Here is an 18,381-nt window from a genome sequence, read left to right as displayed (position 1 = left end):
GGCAGGGACCAGCCTCCATCGAGCACAGGACAGTGGCCAGCCTCCATTGAGCACAGGGCAGGAGGCAACCTCCCCCGAGAACAGGGCAGGGGGCAGCCTCCACTGAGCTGTCACCACCACAGGACACCTGGAAACACGAAGGAACATGGCCCAGAAGCAGTGTCTTGGAACGTGGCAGCTGCTGCCCAAGCAGGCTGCAGTGTGAACGCAGTTGTGGGAGGCTCACGAAGGACATCATCTTGGGGAAGGGGGATCGAGGCAGCCACGGTGGCTCTGGGAGGGACAGAGGGGCCAGATCCCAGAGCTCCCCTCACAACCCATCAGAGTGGTGGATTCCCTGAGGCTGGTTGTGGGGCTGGACATCTTGTGACCACAACTCCCAGGGCCTTAGAGAAGGGGGCAGCTGTCCTCAGGCTGGCCCGTCCTGCTCAGACCGGAGGCCTGGCAGGGTTCGAGGGCTCAACTCAGGCGGGCTCGGGCTCTCAGGGTGGAGTGACCCTCTCACGGAGGTCTCATGCAGCCTTGGACCCAACACTAGGACCTGGGTCTCTCCTAGGTTCCCATACACCCAGGGGAGCGGCCATAGGATCCAGTCCTGCCCTGGCCCTGGGTCGCAGGCAGGAGCCCCACCCGCCATGGCCACCACCTGCCAAAGAGGGGTGTGGGCTCTGGGCGGGGCCACTCAGGGGACGGGATGGCAGTTCCTCCACATGTGTGAGCTTCTCAACTCAAAGGCCTGGCTGAAGGCTGGAGGGTTCCAGGAGGCCACCCCACCAAGGCTGCCTGACACTCTTTGCTTCTGAAGTTAAAAAAAATATTGCATATGAAAAAGCTTATTTAAAATCAAGTCATTCATGCTTGGCACTAAATATTTACCACTACAATCTTATCACCCATGGACAACCACGATTAATATTTCAGTGTAGTTCATTTCACTGTTTACGTACATATATGATTTTCTTTCTACATAGTAGTAATACATATAATGATATATGTAATTTTAACATTTTTCATATGAAATATTGATACAAATGTTTTAATTCTAAAATATTATTTCTGGGCCGGGCACGGTGGCTCACGCCTTTAATCTCAGCACTTTGGAAGGCTGAGGCAGGCGCATCACAAGGTCAGGGGTTTGAGACCAGTCTGGCCAACATGGTGAAACCCCGCCTCTACTAAAAATACAAAAATTAGCCGGGCTTGGTGGTGTGCGCCTGTAGTCCCAGCTACTCAGGAGGCTGAGGCAGAAGAATCACTTGAACCTGGGAGGCACAGGTTGCAGTGAGCTGAGATTGCACCACTGCACTCCAGCCTGGGCAACAGAGCAAGACTCCATCTCAAAAAAAAAAAAAAAAAAAAAGGAAAGAAAGAAAGAAAAAAGAAAATGATGTTTGAGAGAAAATTAGCTAAAAATGAAGGCAAATATATCTGCTTCATATACATTGAACACAGTTGCCAAAACACTACATGTGGTAATATATTAACTCAAAAAACATGAGTTTTTGGTAGGTAACTGGTAAATGAGCTCCCCACCCCCAACTCCTTAGTGAAGATTTGGCTAAAAATCAATTTATATAACTCAAAGATTGCTGGCTCTCCTAGGGAACATAACTTACCTATGGTAGGAAATATTACATTTCTAGACAAAAAGGCAAACAAGAGTAGTACCTCTGAACAGTTAGAAGCAGCCGCATGGGAGAAGTCTCCTAATACAGGAAGCAGTAGTTAACCAGTGCAGTTGGACACTGCGTAGGGAAAAAAGCCCCTCTGCTTGGATGAGCACAGCCTTACCCAGCGACCCAGGCCCTGAGTTCGAGACAAGCAACCCTGCAGCAAAGCATCTCCTTCCTATGTGGAGGCTTTGGAGCCACCTAGAACTGGGTTCAGATGCGGGATTTCTCTAGCACTGTGATTCCAATCATTAAAATAACTTACTATACAATAAATTAAAAGTAAAAATGTAAAGTAAAAGAGATGAATCCATCCATAAAAAATATACCAAATTCAGCAATCTATTATCCTAGGAATGCAAGGTTGGTTCAACCTTTGAAAATCTATCAATGCAATTTATCACGTCAATAAACCAAAAAAGAAAAACCCATATGATCTCAGTGAGGCAGCATTTGACAAAATCCAATGCCTGTTGATGACAAAAGCTCTCAGCAAACTAGGAATAGAAAGGAACTCCCTTAACCTGATAAAGTGCATCTTAAAAAAAGAACCTCAAAGCTAACATTCTGCTTAATGGTAAAAAACAGAACGCTTTCCCCATGAAAATGAGAAAATATTTTCCCCATGAAAATATCCACTCTTACCACTCCAATTCAATATCATTTTGGAATTTCTAACCAGTGCAATAAGGCAACAAAAAGAAAAAATAGGCATGCAGATTAAAACCATCTCGATTACCAGATGACATTGTACACACACACACACGCATGCATGCATGCACACACAGGCACACACACATGCACACACATACACCTTTCCAAAAACGAATAAGAAAGCTATTAGAACTAATAAGTGAATTTAGTAAGATCACGATATACAAGGCCAACATGAAAAAAAAACAGTTGTATTTTTAAATACTAGCAGTAAACCATCAGAAATTGAAATTAAATAGCACTAGGTACAGTAGCCCCCAAACCATGAAATATTTGAGTATAAATCTAAAAAAAAAGTGCAAGATCTATATACTAAAACCTACAAACCACTAATAAAAGGAATCAAAGAAGACCTAAATAAATGGAGAGAAATACCATGTTCATGATTGACAGAATCAGTATTGTTAAGATGACAAGTCTCCCCAATTGATCTATAGTTTTAGTCCCAATCAAAAATCCTAGCAGGACTTTTTTTGGTAGAAATCAACAAAGCCAACATTTAAAAGGAAAGTCAAAAGAGCAAAGTTGGAAGACTCCTCAGTCTCAAGACTTACTATATATTTAATCAACACAGTATGGTACTGGTATAAAAAATACATGAATAGAAAAATGGAACAGAATTGAGTCTAGAAATAGGCCCACACAAAAATGGCCAATTGATGTTTGACCAAAGTGCAAAGCCCATACAATAAAGAATAGTCTTTTCAACAAATGCTGCTGGAACAATTAGACATCCCTGTGCAAAAGTAACGAATCTCAATCTATACCTCACACTATATTAAAAAACAAACCTGGCTGGGCATGGTGACTCATGCCTGTAATCCCAGCATGAGACCGAGGCAGGCAGATCATGAGGTCAGGAGATTGAGACCATCCTGGCTAACAAGGTGAAACCCCGTCTTTCCTAAAAATACAAAAATTAGCTGGGTGTGGTGGCGTGCACCTGAAATCCCAGCTACTTGGGAGGCTGAGGCAGGAGAATCGCTTGAACCCAGGAGGCAGGGGTTGTAGTGAGCTGAGATCCCGCCATTGCACTTCTAGCCTGGGCAAGAGAGTGAGACTCTGTCTCAAAAAAAAAAAAATTACAATGAGATACCACTGCACACCTATGAGTGGCTAACATTTAAACAAAACCAAAGAATGTTGACAATTGAAAAACACTCACACACTGCTGACAGGGATGCAAACGGTGTGGTCAGTGTGGAAAACAGTTTGGCAGTTTCCTAGAAAGTTAATCATTCATTTATCATATGACCCAGCAACTCCACCCCTGGATATTTACCCAAGTGAAATAAAAACAAGTTCGCTCAAAAATGAGTACATAAACATGTACAGTGGCTTTCTTCATAGATTGCCAAAAGCTGGAAATCACCCAAACCCTCCCCAGAGGGCAGGTGGGTGATGGACTGTGGTTCCTCTCTACTGTCCCACAATCAAAAGCAATGAGCTCTTGGCGCACCTGACAAGTCAGATAGCCTCAGAGGCTCAGGGCTGCTGAGTGACAGGAGCCAGGCTCAAAGGCCTCTGAGATGCAGGCACATCGGAGGCTGAGGAGCTGGGGTTGGGGAGGGGCTGCCTACAAAGAGGCTGCGGAAACTACTGCATGGTGGAGGTGTTCTCCATCTTGACTGTGATGGTGCTCACACAACTGTAAGTCTTTGTCAAAACTCAAGAAGGGGCCAGGCACGGTGGCCCACGCCTGTAATCCTAGAACTCTGGGAGGTCGAGGTGGGTGGATCACCTGAGGTCAGGAGTTCGAGACCAGCCTGGCCAATATGGCAAAACTCCATCTCTACTAAAAATAGAAAAATTACCCGGGCGTGGTGGCAGGCACCTATAATCCCAGCTACTTAGGAGGCTGAGGCAAGAGAATTGCTTGAATCCAAAGGCAGGGGTTGTAGTGAGCTGAGATCACGCCATTGCACTCTAGCCTGGGTGACAAGAGTGAAACTCTGTCTCAAAAAAGGAATAATAAAAAAAAAGTCAAGAAGGGAGAAATTTTACTGTAAGTAAACTATATCTCAATAAAAACAGAGAGGAAGCAGGAGAGGAAAGGAATGGGGAGGGGGAGAGAGGAGGGAGGGGGAGGGGAAGTGAAGACAGAAGGCAAAAGGAGGATGGGGAGGGAGGAGGAGGAGAAACACCATGGAAAGAGACAGCACACACAGTGGTTCTCAAATGTTGCCGTGCACCTAAATGCAGATTCCTGGGGCCCCCTTAGAGTCACCAAGTCCTTCACTGCACACAGGGACAAAGCTTCAATGCTCCACATCCGAGCACAGATGACCAGCAGAATGAGCTGTATAGCCCATAGGGTCCCACGGAGACAGCCCAGCAGTAAAACACTCAGATGGGGTGGGCCCCAGGCACCCGGCCTGCCTCCGGGGCAGGTCCTAGGGGCCCCTCCAGGGCCCCAGTCAACAGGAGCCAACAGAGCCAGGGGCTCCAGTGCTGAAGCTCTAAGAAGAGGGGACCCACAGGGTCCCTGGGTGCCCAGCACTTCCTTCATGAGAACGAAACTGTCCTCTCGGGTTACACCATCTATCTATACTGGGTTGAAGTGTCCCCCAAAGGCTCACATTCACCCAGAACTTCAGAATGTGACCTGATTTGGAAACAGGATTTCTTCTTCTTTTTTTTTTTTTGAGACGGAGTCTCGCCCTGTCACCCAGGCTGGAGTGCGATGGTGCGATCTCAGCTCACTGCAACCTCTGCCTCCTGGATTCAAATGATTCTCCTGCCTCAGTCTCCCAAGTAGCTGGGATTATAGGCACCCGCCACCACATCCAGCTAATTTTTGTATTTTTAGTAGAGACGGGGTTTCACCATGTTGGCCAGGCTGGTCTCGAACTGCTGACCTCGTGATCCACCCACTTTGGCCTCCCAAAGTGCTGGGATTACAGGCGTGAACCACTGCACCCAGCCTTCTTTTTTTTTTTTTTGAGACAAAGTCTCACTCTGTCATCCAGGCTGGAGACTGGAGTGCAGTGGCACGATCTCAGCTCACTGAAACCTCCGCCTCCCGGGTTCAAGTGATTCTCCTGTCTCAGCCTCCTAAGTAGCTGAGATTACAGGCACCTGCCACCACGTCCAGCTAATTTTTGTATTTTTAGTAAAGATGGGATTTTGGCATGTTGGCCAGGCTGGTCTTGAACCCCTGACCTCAAGTGATCCACCTGCCTCAGCCTCCTAAAGTGCTAGGATTACAGGCATGAGCCACTGCGCCTGGCCAAGGGTCTTTTCAGATGTAATCAACTTAAGATGAGGTCAAAATGAGTTAGGTGGGCCCTAAATCCAATGGCTAGTGTTCTTATAAGCACAGAGAGATTTGCGGACACCCAGGAGAGAAGGCTCTGTGACGACAGACAGCAGGGACTGGAACGGTGCTACCACAGGCCACAGAATGCCGAGAGCTGCCAGCAGCACCCCAGAAGCTGGGGGAGTCAGGAAGGGTCCCCGCTTAGAGCCTGCCGAGGGAGCATGGCCCAGGCAACACCTTCATTCTGGGATTCTGGTCTCTAGAACTGAGAGAGAGTAAATCTCTGTTTCAATTTGTCCAAAAGTCACTTCACTCGGCAGCTCTGGAGCCCCCACCTTCCTCCATGCTCCTCCCATCCAGCACTGGGGGGAAGGATGCTCAGAGCTCAGGGGTATCAAAACCCTCCCGTCCAGCGCTGGGGTGAAGGATGCTCAGAGGTCAGGGGTATCAAAGACCCTCCCGTCCAGCGCTGGGGGGAAGGATGCTCAGAGGTCAGGGGTATCAAAGACCCTCCCGTCCAGCGCTGGGGGGAAGGATGCTCAGAGGTCAGGGGTATCAAAGACCCTCCCATCCAGCGCTGGGGGAAAGGATGCTCAGAGGTCAGGGGTATCAACAACCCTCCCGTTCAGTGCTGGGGGGAAGGATGCTCAGAGGTCAGGGGTATCAAAGACCCTCCCGTCCAGTGCTGGGGAGAAGGATGCTCAGAGGTCAGGGGTATGTTGGGGGGAAGGACCCATGTCAGAGGTCAGGGGGTATCAAAGACCCTCCCGTCCAGTGCTGGGAGAAGGATGCTCAGAGGTCAGGGGTATCAAAGACCCTCCCGTCCAGTGCTGGGGGGAAGATGCTCAGAGGTTGGGGTATCAGCGACCCTCCCGTCCAGTGTTGGGGGAAGGATGTCCAGAGGTCAGGGGTATCAAAGACCCTCCCGTCCAGTGCTGGGGGGAAGGATGCTCAGAGGTCAGGGTATCAAAGACCCTCCCATCCAGCGCTGGGGAAAGGATGCTCAGAGGTCAGGGGTATCAACAACCTCCCGTTCAGTGCTGGGGGAAGGATGCTCAGAGGTCATGGGTATCAAAGACCCTTCCATCCAGCGAGGTCAGGGGTATCAAAGACCCTCCCGTCCAGCGCTGGGGGGAAGGATGCTCAGAGGTCAGGGGTATCAAAGACCCTCCCGTCCAGTGCTGGGGGGAAGGATGCTCAGAGGTCAGGGGTATCAACGATCCTCCCGTCCAGTGCTGGGGGGAAGGATGGTCAGAGGTCAAGGGCATGGAAGACTCTTGTTTGTGGGACCCTCCCACACCCCCGATGATGCCCAGATCTGATGACGCTGGCCTCTGTGTCTCTCCAACGTCAAACCAACATGACGCGATTTGAGCCCGTGAGTGTACCACAGCATTCTCCCCTCAAACATACACGGCATCCTGAGCTGGAAGAAACAGACTTTATTTCCAGATGGATTTTATTAATCTAAGAGAAAATTTCATCCTCTTCATACTTATCTATTTACTCTCTCCTGTTAAGATAATAACTTCTGGCCCTCATGTATTAGGGTCACTAGAGTTTAATATGCATATTTACGCCTCTGTAAACTTGTTTTTGCTTTTATTTTTAGTCAAACAAAATGCCAGTCCTATCACGAGTCACAAAGATAAATAACACACCAGTTGATTCAATTCATGAGCAAACTTCGCTGAGTCACATTTGGGGGAGGGTAATTAATTAATTATTAGCTGCCAGAGGTTGGGATACGTAACCCACATAAAGTAAAAACAGCCTGAGGCTCATTCCTAGCTGAGAAAACCCCAAGATCTGTTACAGTCGCCTCGTTGTTCTCCACTGACAGCTTTCTGGGGCTCTCTCTCCAGGACATGGCCGCCAGCTTCTGTGAGAGGTGCTGGCATCCTCGGAGAGACTGAGAAGTCAAGCACAGGGTTCCTGGATAACCAGCGCTCCTGACTGGCTGCCGACCACGCAGGGCAGGTGCCTCCAAGACTTTACGCCCCCAGCCAGGCGCGGTGGCTCATGCCTGTAATCTCAACACTTTGGGAAGCCGAGGCAGGAGGATCGCTTGAGCCCAGAAATTCAAGACAAGCCTGGGCGGCATAGCAAGACCCTCTCTCTACTAAAAATAAAATAATTAGCCGGGCATGGTGGCATGCACCTATAGTCCCAGCCAACTGGGGGGCTGAGGTGAGAGGACTGCTTGAGCCCAGGAGGTCAAAGCTCCATTAAGCTGTGATTGCACCACTGCACTCCAGCCTGGGCAATAAGCCAGACCCAGTTTCAAAAAAGACTTTGCATCCCTGAAAGTTGTTTCATGGTGCTGAGCGTCCATCAGTCCATCCTTTTTCTCTGCCAGTTAGGGCCCAAAATACACTAAGTCACCATCACGCCCAGCTAATTTTTAAACTTTCTGTAGAGACGAGGTTTCCCTATGTTTCCCAGGCTGGTCTGAACTCCTGAGCTCAAGCGATCCCAAAGTGCTAGGATTACAGGTGTGAGCCACCATGCCTGGCCCTCAATGACCACTTTTAAAAACTGTTTTGGGCCGGGCGCAGTAGCTCACGCCTGTAATCCCAGCACTTTGGGAGGCCGAGATGGGTAGACCACGAGGTCAGGTGTTCGACATCAGCCTGACCAACATGGCGAAACCCTGTCTCTATTAAAAATACCAAAAAATTAGCCAGGCGTGGTGGCAGGCGCCTGTAATCCCAGCTACTCAGGAGGCTGAGGCAGGAGAAGTGCTTGAACCCGGGAGGCGGAGGGTGCAGTGAGCTGAGAACACACCACAGCACTCCAGCTGGGCGACAAAGCGAGACTCCGTCTCAAAAAATTTTTTTTGGGCCTGGTGGTCAGCCTGTAACCACATTTTGGAGGCCAAGGCAGTAGTTCCTGAGGTCAGATTCGAGACCAAAGCCCTTTGGATGCTGTTGCTCTCTTCAGGTTTTTGTGTGTATAGAGCTAATTAAGCTGAAGAATCCTGGGAATAAAGTTTAAAATAAAGGTTAAAAACATCTCTGAATGTGGGCCGGGCGCGGTGGCTCACGCCTGTAATCCCAGCACTTTGGGAGGCCGAGGCAGGTGGATCACGAGGTCAGGAGATCAAGACCATCCTGGCTAACACGGTGAAACCCCGTCTCTATTAAAAATATTTAAAAAAATTAGCCAGGCGTGGTGGCGGGCACCTGTAGTCCCAGCTACTCGGGAGGCTGAGGCAGGAGAATGGCGTGAACCCGGGAGGCGGAGCTTGCAGTGAGCCGAGATCGCGCCACTGCACTCCAGCCTGGGCGACAGAGGGAGACTCCGTTTCAAAAGAAAAAAAAAAAACATCTCTGAATGTGAACAGTACCCACAGCCAGCACATACCAGCTGATTCCACTGTTGCCTCTGACGCCCCTTGCCGCTCTCTTCACTCCAAATGCACCCAGCGTGGAACAGCCTGCACTCCTGGGGCAGGAAGAGCGGTGAGCAGGAACGGCTGGCAGGATGAGGCAGGACTGCGGGTCTGCCTGCTCCAGTTGCATCCACTGTGCACCACGGCGGTGCCTGGTGCCAGACTGGTGGACAGCTTGGTGACAGGGGACTCAGGGGCGATGGGTGGGCCGCCAGCCCCCAGAGCTGACCCTCTCTCTGCCTGGAGAAACCTGGCTGGCTTGTTTTGAGCCTCTCCCAGCCTGTCACTGGAAATCAGGTTCACCTGGGGCTGGGGTTACAGAAGTAACAGGTCAAGCTAAAGGATGGTCATGAGGGCGGGGAGAGGACCCTGCAGGACACAGGCGAGGTGGGGCCGAATTGAGGGCTTCTAATGGGAAAACTTGATACAATGCAATGGTGTTATTTTCAAATGCGTAGAAACATTTATGATGCAATTTTTAAAATGCAGTGTATTTTAAAAATTAATTTGCTCACAAGTGGTACCGCAGGAGGTAAAGAAGTAGAAAACTGGCCAGGCACGGTGGCTCACACCTGTAATCCCAGCACTTTCGGAGGCCAAGGCGGGTGGATCACGAGGTCAGGAGTTCAAGATCAGCCTGGCCAAGATGGTGAAACCCCGTCTCCATTAAAAATACAAAAAATTAGCTGGACGTGGTGGTGGGCGCCTGTAATCCCAGCTACTCAGGAGGCTGAGGCAGGAGAATCGCTTGAACCCAGGAGGCAGAGGTTGCAGTGAACCGAGATCGTGCCACTGCACTCCAGCCTGGGTGACAGAGCAAAACTTCATCAAAAAAAAAAAAAAAAAAAGTAGAAAACCATCCCCTCCTTAAGGATTGCACTATAAAGAAGCAGGATAAAATATGATTTGACTTTCAGTTCAAACTTGAAAGTGATGACTTTATAAATCGTGTTTTAAATCTCGAGGTGGTTGCCAAGGGAAACCAGAAGAGTAGCTATATCAAACGGCAAATCCACCTGTCTGCAGAATCAGAGGGAGCACGGAGTGTGCACGTGTGTTCCCGGGGAGCAGAGAGTGTGCACACGTGTCCAGGGGAAGATCTGCAGAACTGGAGGGAGCACGGCGTGTGCACGTGTGTCCCGGGGAGCAGAGAGTGTGCACACGTGTCCAGGGAAAGATCTGCAGAACTGGAGGGAGCACGGAGTGTGCACGTGTGTCTCGGGGAGCAGAGAGTGTGCACACGTGTCCAGGGAAAGATCAGCAGAATCGGAGGGAGATGGAGTATGCACACTTGTTCCCGGGGAGCAGAGTGTGCACGTGTGTCCAGGGGAAGATCTGCAGAATCTGAGGGAGATGGAGTGCGCAGGTGTACCCCGGGGAGCAGAGAGTGTGCACGTGTGTCCAGGGGAAGATCTGCAGAACTGGAGGGAGACAGAGTGTGCAGGTGTGCCCCGGGGGAGCATGGAGTGGGCACGTGTGTCCAGGGGAAGATCTGTCCAAGGCAAAGAGGAAGGAGCAAACCCCAGCAACTGTGTCACTTTCTGTAACGGAGGCTCTGATGCTCCTGTCTGGGAAGAAAAGCTGCCTCAGTGGAGCCTTCTCCCAACATTAAACATTGGAAACAGAGGGGAGGGCCAGGCCCTGCACCTGCACCCTGGTGTGTCCACACACCGTGCAGTCTTGAGGGAGTGGCTCACCCTTTCTGGGCCTCACAATATAACCTCTCTCAAGATGATTCCCCTCTCAGTAAGTGAGGGTTATTATTATTAGCTCTTAGCAAAAATGAAACAAAGGAAGAACAATGGGACTTTCATGCTGGGAAAAGGACACTGAAGAAACAGCCAGGAGAAAGGATTGCAGAAGACAATGAAGCCCTCATGCTGGGGAAAAGGGTGGGAGGCAAGAGGTGGTGGCATCTGGTGTAGTTAATCCACCTCCCTCCCTGTCACTAATAAACATGTGCAAAAGGCCAGGCGCGGTGGCTCACGCCTGTAATCCCAGCTACTCGGGAGGCCAAGGCGGGAGGATTGCCTGAGGTCAGGAGTTCGAGACCAGACTGACCAACATGGTGAAACCCCCGTCTCTACTAAAAATACAAAAATTAGCTGGGCATGGTACACCTGTAATCCCAGCTACTCGGGAGGCTGAGGCAGGAGAATCACTTGAACCCAGGAGGCAGAGGTTGCAGTGAGCTGATGTGGCACCATTGCACTCCAGCCTGGGCGACAGAGCGAGACTCCGTCTCAAAAAACAAACAAACAAAAAATGTGCAAAACGCAGAAAACTCAGCACTCAGAGAAGGGTCACAATCTGGTGTTGGAGACGCCAGTTGGGGTGGCAGAAAGGCAGGGCCCTGCTGTGCCCCGACCGTATCCTGGGCCATCCTGGTGACGCCTTCCTTCTACCCCTGCCTGGACAGAAATGGAACTTTCAAGGGGAAAGAGCCTGAACTGGGGACCCAGCTGCCAGACGGAAACGGGGTCCAGGCCACCAGGAACCAGGGGTACCAGTGTGTGTGAGGTGTGCTGCAGAACAGAAGACACTTCCCAGGGTAACCGGCAGAGCAGTGGGGTCCGCACGGTCCGTGGACTCAGGTGACAGTCAGAGCAGTGGTGTCCGCACGGTCCATGGACTCAGGTGACAGGCAGAGCAGTGGGGTCCGCATAGTCTGTGGACTCAGGTTACCGACAGGGTCCAAGATCCAAGAACTCCGCCCTCCAACTACAGACAAATGCCCGGGAGGGAGAATCCAGGCCTCGCTGACTGTTTCAGAGCAAAGGGAACACCTGGGCACAGCTGCCTGAGCAAGGACAAGATGCATCTGACTGCCCCGGCCAGCACAGGGCATGTCCATCCACAGAAGACAGAGTCTGACCCGGGGCATACACGAGAGACAGGCGGGCCAACGGTGCAGACGCAGACCCACAAGCGGGCTCCGGGCTGGGACAACGGTGGCCGTGCAATGCGGGGTGGGGGTGGGGGGCATCCAGCTGAAAAAAGTGCATCTTGATCCCTGCCTCAGGCCTCACCCCAGCTGGAGGCAGCCATTCATGTCAAAGGTAAAACGATGCTTGCAGAGAACATTTTTTTTATCTGGGAGCAGCAAAGATTTGTTAAACAGGACTCAAAGTCCTAACCACAAAACACTGATAATTTGGATTATGTTAAAATTATGAGCTTCTGTTCATCCAAAAATACTATTAAAGGAGTGGAAAGGTAACGTGCAGATGAGAGCAGCTATCCAGGATCACACAGCCGACAAAGGACTCACAGCCAGAATCTATATTTTAAACACCCCTAGCGATCATTGAAAGAAATTCAACCTAAATGAAAAAACAGACATGAGACTTGGGCATTTTTCTTTGTTCTCTTTCTTTTTTTGGAGACAGAGTCTCACTCTGTTGCCCAGGCTGGTGTGCAGTGGTGTGATCTCAGCTCACTGCAACCTCTGCCTCCCGGGTTCAAGTGCTTCTCCTGCCTCAGTCTCCTGAGTAGCTGGGACTACAGGTACCTGCCACCACACCTGACTAATTTTTTTTGTATTTTTAGTAGAGACAGGGTTTCACCAAGTTAGCCAGGCTGGTCTCGAACTCCTGACCTCTGGTGATCCACCCGCCTCGGCCTCTGAAAGTGCTGGAATTGCAGGTGTGAGCCACCAGACCCGGCCGACTTGGGCATTTTTCAAAAGAGGAATTTCGCATAGATGTATGAAAAGGTGCTCAATTAGTCATCAGAGAAATGCAAAGGCAAACTACACACCACAGAAGGTCAGAGACAGCCCCGTGCTGGGAGGGAAGGTGACACAGCTGGGGCCTCTGGCTTCGCTGGTGGGAGCACAAAGGGAAAAGTGCTTTGGGAGAATCTGCTACAGGGAAATCTGTGCAGACATTTGCGTGCCTGATACCCAGCGATTCACACCCATAGGTAACTTTCAACAGAAATGCAAAGGATGTGTTCCAGGAATGTTCATGGCAGAACAAGCCATAATAGTCAGAAACCTGACACCACCCAAATGCCCGTCACCCACAGGATGGAGAATAAATCATGGTACAGTCACAAAAGGGATGTCACACACCATGAGAATTAACACCCCACAGCCTCACACAACATGGGAGAGTCTCATTCACATAACAAGGGCGAGACACAGTCACAAAAGTGCACATAGGCCAGGCGCGGTGGCTCACGCCTGTAATTCCAGCACTTTGGGAGGCTGAGGCAGGCAGATCCCCTGAGGTCAGGAATTCCAGACCATCCTGGCTAACAAAGTGAAACCCCGTCTCTACTAAAAATACAAAAATTAGCCAGGCGTGGTGGTGCACACCTGTAGGCCCAGCTACTTGGGAGGCTGAGACAGGAGAATCGCTGGAACCTGGGAGGCAGAGGTTGCAGTGAGCTGAGATCGCACCACTGCATTCCAGCCTGGGCAACAGAGCGAGACTCCAACTCAAAAAAAAAAAAAAAAGGAAAACTCCAAAACTAAGAGAAAATTAGGAGACGAAAATAATGTCAAACAGCTAGAACAGTTTACTGAAATCAAAATTACCAACAAATAGGAAAGGCATAAGATAATCAGAAAAATTCAGGCTGCGCACTGTAGCTCACACCTGTAATCCCAGCACTTTGGGAGGCTGAGCTGGACAGATCACCTGAGGTTAGGAGTTCGAGACCACCCTGGCCAACATGGCGAAACCCCATCTCTACTTTTTTTTGAGACGGAGTTTCACTCTGTCACCCAGCCTGGAGTGCAGTGGCGCGATCTCGGCTCACTGCAAGCTCCGCCTCCCGGGTTCACGCCATTCTCCTGCCTCAGCCTCCCGAGTAGCTGGGACTACAGGCACCCACCACTGCGCCCGGCTAATTTTTTGTGTGTGTTTTTAGTAGAGACAGGGTTTCACCATGTTAGCCAGGATGGTCTCAATCTCCTGACCTCGTGATCAGCCCGCCTCGGCCTCTCAAAGTGCTGGGATTACAGGCGTGAGCCACTGTGCCCGGCCGAAACCCCATCTCTACTAAAAATACAAAAACAAATTAGCCCAGCGTGGTGGCGGCACCTGTAATCCCAGCTACCTGTGAGGTTGAAGCAGGAGAATCACTTGAACCTGGGAGGTGGAGGTTGCAGTGAGCTGAGATCACACTACTGCACTCCAGCCTGGGCAATAGATTGAGACTCCGTCTAAGAACACACACACACACACACACACACACACACACACACACATCTGGAAACTCAAAGAGTACATGCATACTAAAAGTTTAACACAAAACATTCAACTCTGAGACATGGTCTGGTTAAGCAGAAGAACTAAGAGACAAAAAGAAAGAATTCCTCAGAATTCCTCAGAAATTCATGAAGGGAAGGACAAGCCTCCACATGGGGAAAAATCAGCCGACCTCAGGCTTCCCCGCAACACATGTGAGCCAGGGGATGGTGGAATGACAGCTGCAAAGTGTTGGGGAAGAAAATAAATCTAAGAGTATTATACCCAGCCAAGATATCTCTATATTGTTCAAAGATAAAGACCACGGGCAGACATTCTCAGACACAAAAAAACACTCAGGAAATACTCGAGTCCTTCTGAAAAAACAACTGATAATGAAATCTAGCTGATTAAGAGGGAACGCACAGTGAACAGAGAAATGGTGAAAGGACTTTGGTGAGCACTGACTGTATTTACATGTTGAATTGATACTAAATTCTTGCGGGCACTACAGCCACAATACAGAAGCAACGGCTATAAACCTGGACAACATAAAAATAACAGCCTGGGCTACAAAACTCAGGAGGAATTGGGTGGAGGGAAATGGAGTATGGAGTTACGAATGCCCTCATCTTTTTTTCTTTTTTTCTTTTTTTTTCTTTTTTTTGAGACGGAGTCTCACTCTGTCGCTGGGCTGGAGTGTAATGGTGCGATCTCAGCTCACTTCACCCTCCACCTCCTGGGTTCCAGCGATTCTCCTGCCTCAGCCTCCCGAGTAGCTGGGATTACAGGCGCACGGCACCACGCCCAGCTAATTTTTGTATTTTTAGTAGAGATAGGGTTTCGCTATGTTGGCCAGGCTGGTCTCAAACTCCTGACCTCATGACCCGCCCACCTCGGCCTCCCCAAGTGCTGGGATTACAGCCGTGAGCCACCGCGCCCGGCTGCCCTCACCTTTCAATAACAAGCACCTATACTGTTTCTCAGTGAAATGTGTCATTAAAAAAGAAAAAAACATGGCCAGGTGCTGTGGCTCAGGCCTATAATCTCAGCATTTGGGGAGGCCAAGACAGGTGGATGGCTTGAACCCAGGAGGGTCAAGGCTGTAGTGATCTGCAATCACACCACTGCACTCCAGCCTGGGCGGCAAAGAAGACCCTGTCTCTGAAAAAATCAAAAACAAAACATAATGATCTCAACTTCTTACTATTTTTCAGAATATTTTTTCTTAACTCCAAAACAAATATTTGGTAAATCAAAAACCTGCAAGGGTACACCCGTGATATCAGTTTTTTCTACAGCAGCTCAGGCCAAGTAGACAACAAAGCTCTTGATGGGATTTTTTTTTTTTTTTTTTTTTTTAAGACAGAGTTTCGCTCTCGTTGCCCAGGCTGGAGTACAATGGTGCGATCTCGGCTCACTGCAACCTCCGCCTCCCGGGTTCAAGCAATTCTCCTGCCTCAGCCTCCCGAGTAGCTGGGATTACAGGCATGTGACACCATGCTTGGCTAATTTTGTATTTATAATAGAGACAGGGTTTCTCCATGTTGATGAGGCTGGTCTCCAACCCCTGACCTCAGGTGATCCGCCCACCTTGGCCTCCCAAAGCTGGGATTACAGGTGTGAGCCACCGCCCCCGGCCCGGTGGGAGGTGTATTTTTAGCCTAAATCCTCCCTCCGTGTCAAGGAAAAGCCTTTATTACAAAGCATTGGTCCATTGTTTTGGGTCGTCCTCAGTTCAGCATGTAGCAACCAAAAGTCATGCAGCAGAAGCATCCCTGAGCCTCCGTTCAAACCAACCAGAAGGAAGTTTCACAAACATTCTGTGCGTGGCCCTTCTCACACACGCCCCACGGCACTCACCTTCAATCAAACTCAACACTGTCAACCGTCTGCTCCCCCACAACGCACACAGCTCTTAAAGCGCCACATTCGTCTGGGCGTACACGTTGTTGGGTGCTTTTCCTGTAGTTCTGGCGGGGTTCATCCCTCACTGAGCCCAGACCCCGACGGCACCGTGCGGACAAAGCCTTGTCCTCCAGGCGCTCAGTCTCCAGGGCAGCACTGGCCCTCGGACTTTGCCACAGCGATATCCGAACTATCTAGAAATGCGACTAATGGAAGCTTTTTGTTTTCTTTCCTTCTAATTACAATTCCACAGCCACACGTGGCTCATGGCATCCTACTGGATACCACGGTCCTAGAGACCTGCCACCGAGCGGGGAGGGGGGTAGGACATGCGGGGGCAGCAGCGTCTGGGGACAGGTAGAGACGCAGGCTCCCCTCCTGCCCCACGGAGCACACTCTGCACCCACCGGCTGCCAGAGACTCCCCCGCGTGCTGCAGTTTAAGGAGGCCTCCGGGTGCTGGTCGTGAGCCCAAGCCCATCTCAGCTGCTCCCCCAAACTCTGCCCATTCCTCACCCCCTCCCCTAAGCTGAGGTGTGGCCAGGCACCTGAGTCCCATCCCACGCTCCACAGTCTCAGGCCACCCCCTCCAGCCGTGCCACAGTCCCTTGGTCCCCACGCCGCCTGCCTGGAGCTGCCCTTAGGGGATAGCCTGCACCCTCTACCGGGCAGCCTCAGATCCCGCTTCCTCCCACCCTCTCCCGCAAAGTTCGTCTCTGGCAGGCCCCTGGACCTGGGGCTTCCCAGACCCTTCCCAGGCCCCCAGAGCGGACAGGTCCTTCCCACCAAGACTCCCTCTCTACGCCCGGCTGCCCTCCTCCGCCCAAGACCCAGAGCGGGTCTCTGTTGGAAGTGTGGGTTCAGCCCCGAGGCGTGGCAGGAAGGTGGGCACAGGCGGGGCTCCTTCCACAGCCTCAGGGTCGGCCTCGTCCAAGCTGTTCCAGGGATGCGGGTGGGTGAAGGCCCTGCCTGCTCCTCACTCCCAGCCGAGGTGTTCGCCTCTGCGCGTTCCCCCTTCTCCTGGGCTCCTGCCCCCGCCTTTCTTTCCCCGGAGCCGTCCACCCCCTCGCCGGGCGCCGGCTTTCAAGCCTCAAACTTGGGGGATCCCGGGGCTGCCCGCCTGGGAGCTCTGGGCGCTCCGGCCTCCCCTCGCCCTGGAACCCCCTCTCCGACCGCTGTCGTGGGGGGTCCCCTCTTCCGCACGCGAGTCACCTGCGCTCCTTCCTCTCCCCCAGACACGCGGGACCCCTGGCCTCGGGACCGGACCCTGGTCTCCCCTCCCCTCCGACCCAGGCGCAGACCCAGCACCTTGGCGCCTGCTCGCCGCGCTCCGCCCCAGGCACCCCGGAGCTCGCGTCCCCTCCCGCCCCTCCTGACCCCGCGGCCGAAAGCGCACGTGCGGACTCGAGTCCTCCCCGGGTCCCCACAGCGGCGGCCCCAGGTCGGGAGGAGCCCAGCGCCCGGCCCAGCCGCGGGCTCCCGCTGCGCGCAGACTGCGGAGAAGGATGGACACTGCGCCGCGGGGGCCTCGAGCGGAACCGGGGGTGCAACAGGGACGCCGCCGCACGAGGGCCGGGGCCGGGCGGAGAAAGGCCCGCCCGCCAACCGCGCTCCTCCTCAGCCCCGCGCCCCCGGACCCGGACTCCTACCCTCCCGGCCACGCGCCCCGGCCTCTTCTCGACCCCTGCCCGGTCTCGCGCCCCCGGACCTGGACCCCCTCCCCAGCCCCGCGCCCCTCCCCGGCCCCGCGCCCGCACCCCGGCGCGCCCTCCGCCCGGGCTCACCCGCCGGGTGGCCGTACGGGGACTCGGCCGCGCCGTCCTGCAGGCTCGCCAGGATCTCGCCCTTGCCCACGTCGCTGTCGCCCACCAGCAGGAACTTGAGCAGAAAGTCGTAGGCCCGGACCGGGCTGCCCAGGGCGCTCATCGTGCCGGCCCGGCGCCCCCACCCATGCCCGGCCTGCGGGGCTGAGCGCAGAGGCGGTGGCCCGGCCCCCAGAGACGCCGCGCGGGCCCCGAATCCTTGCTCTCCGCCGGCCCCGCCCCGCCGCCCAGCGCTGACAGCGCGCAGCCCCGCCCGGCCCCGCCATTGGTGGACCGCAGTTGCTAGGGCAGCTGCGCGCTTTCATTGGCGTGGTTGTCCGTCCATCTTACTCTCGTCACCGCCTTCGGGCTAACGCCCCCCCGCCCCTCCTGAAAGGACGCTGTCGCCGCAGCCAATGGTGGCCCGGAGACGGCGC

At 52.4% G+C, this 18,381-nt stretch overlaps 1 protein-coding gene across 1 annotated transcript in view; it reads right to left on the bottom strand.

The window, feature by feature from the left end:
• The window catches only part of RAB40B (RAB40B, member RAS oncogene family), a 46,036-nt gene extending 27,866 nt beyond the window's left edge, over positions 1–18,170 (bottom strand). The window contains exon 1 of the mRNA XM_032177372.2: positions 17,927–18,170. Within this exon, the coding sequence (XP_032033263.1) occupies positions 17,927–18,068 (142 nt within the window). The 5' untranslated portion in view covers positions 18,069–18,170. The remainder of the gene's footprint in view (positions 1–17,926) is intronic.
• Positions 18,171–18,381: the final 211 nt, after the last annotated feature.

This window comes from Hylobates moloch, unplaced genomic scaffold, assembly GCF_009828535.3.
Source record: "Hylobates moloch isolate HMO894 unplaced genomic scaffold, HMol_V3 SCAFFOLD_15, whole genome shotgun sequence".
Classification (NCBI taxonomy): Eukaryota; Metazoa; Chordata; class Mammalia; order Primates; family Hylobatidae; genus Hylobates; species Hylobates moloch.
This window is presented reverse-complemented; position numbering and strand designations above follow the sequence as displayed.